The 6,000-nt window shown below is 45.5% G+C and overlaps 1 protein-coding gene across 1 annotated transcript; it reads left to right on the plus strand.

Annotated features, from left to right (window-relative positions):
• Window positions 1–1,206: 1,206 nt before the first annotated feature.
• IntS4 (integrator complex subunit 4) lies at window positions 1,207–4,786 on the plus strand. Its single transcript, XM_017168140.3, has 2 exons — window positions 1,207–3,389; window positions 3,518–4,786. Exons 1-2 carry the CDS (start codon window positions 1,293–1,295, stop codon window positions 4,496–4,498), a joined length of 3,078 nt encoding a protein of 1,025 aa, XP_017023629.1. The 5' UTR covers window positions 1,207–1,292; the 3' UTR covers window positions 4,499–4,786.
• Window positions 4,787–6,000: the final 1,214 nt, after the last annotated feature.

The following is a 6,000-nucleotide window of genomic DNA, read 5'->3' on the forward strand; positions in this document are numbered from 1 at the left end:
ATATAATAATAAAAAAAAATTATTTAATTTAAAGATTAAAAAATAAACAACAAATTGTGTAAGATATTCAGTTATTTATGTATTTTAATAATATATACATATTTATGTAATATTATCGATTAAATAATATTATTGAATATAAATTAAAGAAAATCTTAAAATCGTCCGTAATATTATTGCTTACAAAATAAAACAAGAAAGGAAACTAACTTCGGCACGCCGAAGTTTGTATACCCTTGCAGATTGGTTTTGATGTTTATATTATAGATTTAAATGCTGAAAACACTCACAAAACAGAGTTTCATTACATTTTACCAATACTTATTATGTTTACAGTTTGACAGTTACAGTTTTACATTCCCAGCTTTATATATTTCATACATTTACCGATCGCTCCTATGGCAGCTATAAGATATATTTGTCCGATTTTTATGAAATTTATACCAAAATTCTAGAACAATAAAAAAAGCCTATATCTCAGAGTAAATAAAAATACGTTGAAAAACAACGAAGCTATAATTTTTTTTCCTTTTAATTTCCCGATCGTTCCTATGGCACCTATATCATATAGTCGCCCGATTTTCATAAAATTTTTAGCAAAATTCAGAATTAATATAAAATGGCCATATGGTGCAAAAATATTAAAAAACAGCAAAGTTATGATTTTTTTTCTAAAAATTTATCGAACATTTGTATGGCAGCTATATGATATCGTCGTCCGATCCGGCCGTTTCGACATATATAGCAGTGAGAGTATATAGAAGACTATATGCAAAGTTTCATTCAGATAGCTTTAAAACTGAGGGACAAGTTTGCGTAGAAACGGACAGGTGGACAGACGGACAGACGGACATGGCTAGATCGACTCGGCTGTTGATGCTGATCAAGAATATATATACTTTATAGGGTCGGAAACGTCTCCTTCACTGCGTTGCAAACTTCTGACTGAAATTATAATACCCTGCAAGGGTATAAAAAGTATATATTATCCGTTCGTTGGAAATTTGATTTGCATCATTTTGAATTATACGTACACCAATAATATACCTGCCTTTGTTGACAAAAACTTGTCAATTGTTTCTATAATTTTAATTTTTAATTTCTTTTTTGCACAACGCGATATATCGATGGTGGAAAAAAAATCAAGGGATCGCTCAGCACAGCTACAATCGATACTATCGATATTACTATCGAGGTTTGTACAGCTCTACCGTATAAACGGTTCTGGATTTGCACCTGGTAGATTTTATTTCACAAGTTTCACTGCAAAGAGTGCACTACGTTTCAGGATAATGGCTGTGGCCATCAAGAAGACGTTCGGCTCCTATTTGGAAACAGTGGACAGTGGGCCAGTGAAGAAGTTGCGACTGCAGACATTTGTCGCGGATGCAAAGACTAGTAAAGGTGGAAAAACTGCGATTGCAGATCGGAAGCTGCAGGCTCTGTCTCAGCTAGACGCATACATGGGCAATGCGCCGCCTGCGACAGGCCTTGCTCTGCGCCCTGGAGCGCAGCCGCCGCCGCCAGTCGCAGCGACGTCGGCCTGTAGCAATGCACCCGCTCCAAGCGCTACCTCCAATGTGGCGGTCACAAACAGCAGAGAACTGCTGGACATCTTAGTAAAGATAACCGACGAGATATCCTACCAGGACGTGGATCTGTCAGAACTAAAGGAGGCCGCTGCCAAGATAATGCAGCTATATCAGCTGCAGGAGCGCGACAGCGACACCTCAATTCGGGTGAAGCTGCTGGAGCTACTGTCGGGGCTGGGTTGTGAAGGCGCCACCGAGCAAGCGGTTACCCTCATCATCGACCACTTCATTTACCTGCTTCGCAGGGAAAGCTCCCAAAAGGTGTTGGCCCAGGGCATGATGTGCCTGTACAGAATCGGCCAGAGGCGCAAGAGCATGGTCCCCACGGCTTACAACACCCAGGTGGCGCATTTGGCCAAGGAGCAGTTGCGCTCGGGCTCCACGCACACGCAAAAGAACGCCATGCTGGTCATTGGTCGGTTCGCCACGAAAATGGAGGGCGAACGCCACTATGTATGGAAATTGGCTTTTTATATCGATTCGCAAGACTCGGGAGTGCGCGCCCAGGCCCTGCACGCCCTGTTGTCCCTCGGTGAGCGCGGTTCGCAGCTGCCGGCCGTGCTCTACAAGCGCGCCGTCGAGGCAATGAAGGATGACTACGAGTGCGTGCGAAAGGAGGCTCTGCGGCTGGTCTTCATGCTGGGGAACCGGCATCCAGACTACATAATCCCCTCAGATCGGCAGCAAGAGGACCTGCGCATGATAGACGCCGCATTCAGCAAGGTGTGCGAGGCCTTGTGCGATCTTTCGCTGCAGATCCGGGTGCTGGCAGCCGAGCTACTGGGCGGCATGACCGCCGTCAGCAGGGAGTTTCTGCACCAAACGCTCGACAAGAAACTAATGAGCAACCTGCGAAGGAAGCGCACGGCGCACGAGAGAGGCGCCCGTCTGGTGACCAGTGGCGAGTGGTCCTCGGGCAAGCGATGGGCGGACGACGCCCCGCAAGAACACTTGGACGCCAGGAGCATCTCCATTATTGCAAGCGGAGCCTGTGGCGCCCTAATTCACGGCCTCGAGGATGAGTTTCTGGAAGTGCGGACTGCAGCCGTGACCTCCATGTGCAAGCTGGCTCTGTCGCGGCCGGACTTTGCAGTAACCAGCCTGGACTTCCTCGTAGATATGTTCAACGACGAAATCGAGGACGTGCGCCTGAAAGCCATCTACAGCCTGACGGCCATTGCCAGGCACATAGTGCTAAGGGAGGATCAGCTGGAAATAATGCTAAGCTCGCTAGAGGACTACTCAGTAGACGTCCGTGAGGGGCTGCATCTGATGCTTGGCGCCTGCCGTGTTTCCACCCAAACTTGCCTTTTGATGGTTGTGCAGAAGCTGCTAGACGTGCTTGCCAAGTATCCGCAGGACCGACACTCTACGTATGCTTGCATGCGCAAAATTGGGCAAAAGCATCCGCACTTGGTCATGGCAGTGGCCGTGCATCTGCTGTACGTGCATCCGTTTTTCGAGACGCCGGAGCGCGACGTGGAGGACCCAGCTTACCTGTGCGTCCTCATTCTGGTCTTCAATGCGGCGGAGCACCTAGTGCCCATCATTAGTCTTCTGCCTACGGCCACACACCGCCACTATGCGTACCTGCGCGACTCCATGCCGCATCTGGTGCCCCAGTTGCCTATCGAGGGTGCCTCATCGGCAAGTGCCACACACAGGATCGACTTGGCCATGCGCCAGGCAGGCAGCTCGGCGGAGTACCTTCAAATGATTCTTAGCCACATCGAGGAGATCTTTATGATGACCGATGAGCGCGTAGAACTGCTGAAGACCGCCCAGTTCAATCTGCAGGTGATTACGATAGCTTTTGATTATACATAAGGGGACTAGACGCAGTTCCCATGTTCACCAGTTCATTAAATTATATTATATTATTATATTATTATAATAATAATAAGTAACAATAAAATGTTTTTTAGCGCCTTGGAGCCATCGATGCTGACATGTACGGCACCTCGAATTTCCTGGAGACATTTTTGGCCGCCCAAATCCAAATCGAGCAGATGCAGCGCTGCGCTAGCACGCAACGAAGCCGAATTCCACTAAAGGAATCCCTTGCGGCGCTCATCCGGAACTGTCTTAAGTTGCAGCACACATTCTCTGGTCTCAATTATGGCGACATACTGCAGGTGAAGCAGCTAAGGTTGCGGGCGAGCGCCCTCCACCTGGTCCTGGTCGTCAGAGATCGATCGCAAAGTGCCTTGGGTCCCTGCCAGATGCTGCTGCAAACTGCCAGCGACATCGGCGAGTTTATTAATGCGAATTCGAAAGACGAGGAGGAGCTGTCGTTGGGAGTGCCAATACCCTTGACGGAGGGCGAGAAATTAGAGACAGAGGCGTCTAAGCGGGATGCCCTACCGGACTGCTTCACGCTCCAGTTGCTAAGCAAGCTTGATGCGATATCGGATCCCAAGCCCGGTCGCGTCTTCCGCGAAATCCTGCCGTTGGTCCAACAAGCGCCTCCCTTGGCATTGCCGCCTGCCAATGAGAACATCCGCCGCTGTGTGGCCAACATCCTGGAACCGTGTCCGCTTCAGTCGCAGGATAATGTGATCAAGGTAACGGCGGGCCTGATAGCGGCAGTGCCCTTTGTGGCAGAGATCGATAACCTGCTGGAGTCTCAGAAGGCGGATATGCGGATCAAGATTAAGTATCCCGATCAACACATACACACGGTGGTGCCAAAGAGGAGTGACTTTAAGCCCATAATGACGGAGCAGGGCGAGCACGAGACGAACGTGCGCCTGCGAACAACCATTCTGCTCTCGCACAGCGTTTGGACGGAAGCCTCGCTAGTAGAGATCCAGCTCTGCCTGGCCGTTCGTCCCGGTAGTGAACTCGAGCTGTGCAAGCCAGCCAAGGTCCTGTTTGCCCCAAAGCCCGTCAGACGAGGTATTTAGCCTGACGACGAGACGTTTGAGACCACGGTCCCAGATGCGGACGGTGAAGCCAACGATACCGATCGGTGCGACGGGAACGGCATCGCGAGTGGACGACAACGGCGGCGCAAGAGCGGCGTGAGGAGCTGACAAGGACACTCAGCCGTTGGGGAAATGGCTCCCAATGGATGAGCACCACCACCATATACTATTTTCTACTTTGAAAAACATAAAATTGTGTGCAAAAAGCAGCGATCTTTATTAATAATTTAGTGGTATAATTACACATTACAGAAACTGCGATTATTACTTAAACCTGCAACCTGGTTTATCATTTCACCTTTTACAGTCAGGGGTGCTAAAAATTTAATTTTTAGTTAGTTTTACTGGAAATGTATACAGTGGATCACAGCTTATTCAACCTTCCTTCTTTTCCCTCTTTTTTATATGTCATCCTTAAGCGAGTCACAACCAACAACAAAACAATATTTAAGAAGTTTACTTGTTAATGTTGGACCATTTTCTTAAGGGGGTCTTCTCATTCAAAAGCCGTTTTTTGGACCCTTTTTAAAAAAATTCTTATTTGAAAACGCAAAGAATAATTGAAAACTTTTTTTATTTATTGTATTCAAAAATGTTCAAAGTAACTAAAAAAGTTGTTCTTGCCTCGATACGAGGGTTGTTCAAAGAGTAATGAGACTTCAAACTTGGTGGTCGAAAAAAAAGGCGCCGTCCTGGCGGCCACGATTCAGGGTCTCCAGAACGTCCGAAATGAAAAATAAAAACGGGGTTATAATCAGAATAGATGTCATTTTCGGCTGACGGAACAGATTTTTTTAAAAAATTTTTAAAACAAAATGGCGGCCATTCAAAAAAAAAAATTCGATTTCGGGCGTTTTTTTTTGTAGTTTAGTGTAAAAAAAAAATTTAAAAAAAAATCTGTTCCGTCAGCCGAAAATGACATCAATTCTGCGTCGATTCCATTTTGTTTCATGAAAATCGGTTCAGTTGAACTGGAGATATCATGGCCGCCAGTTCGAAAAATGTGGTTTCGAGATAAACGCGTTTGAAGTTTGAAAAAAGGCTCATTTTGCATAGATCTTGCTTCACAAAAAAGGCTGTATCTTCTAAAGTATTTCGAATTTCTAAAAATCCTTTTGGAGACATATACACACCATCCCAAGCTAAAAATAAATGCAAAAAAAAAAAAAACCAAAAAAAAAAGTTGCCCAATGAGAAGACCCCCTTAAGCAAAACTGCTTTAAGCAAGGGTAAGGTTAATTCGGTGCAAAACTACCCACTTAAAAAAAAAAATGTTGCGGCGAACCGGCTAAAGTTAGCTTAATGAATTATATATATATAGAATACCATATAATCACACAACATTTAAAGAATTTTTTTTTTAATTTTTGTATAAAAATATACGACTAATAGCGAATCTTCTGAGTCCCTACAGAAAGAGTTGGTTTTCGGTGGACATCCACAAAAACATCTGATATCAAACAATTTTATTGCATTCGTTT

Source organism: Drosophila kikkawai, chromosome X (genome assembly GCF_030179895.1).
Source record: "Drosophila kikkawai strain 14028-0561.14 chromosome X, DkikHiC1v2, whole genome shotgun sequence".
NCBI classification, from domain to species: Eukaryota; Metazoa; Arthropoda; class Insecta; order Diptera; family Drosophilidae; genus Drosophila; species Drosophila kikkawai.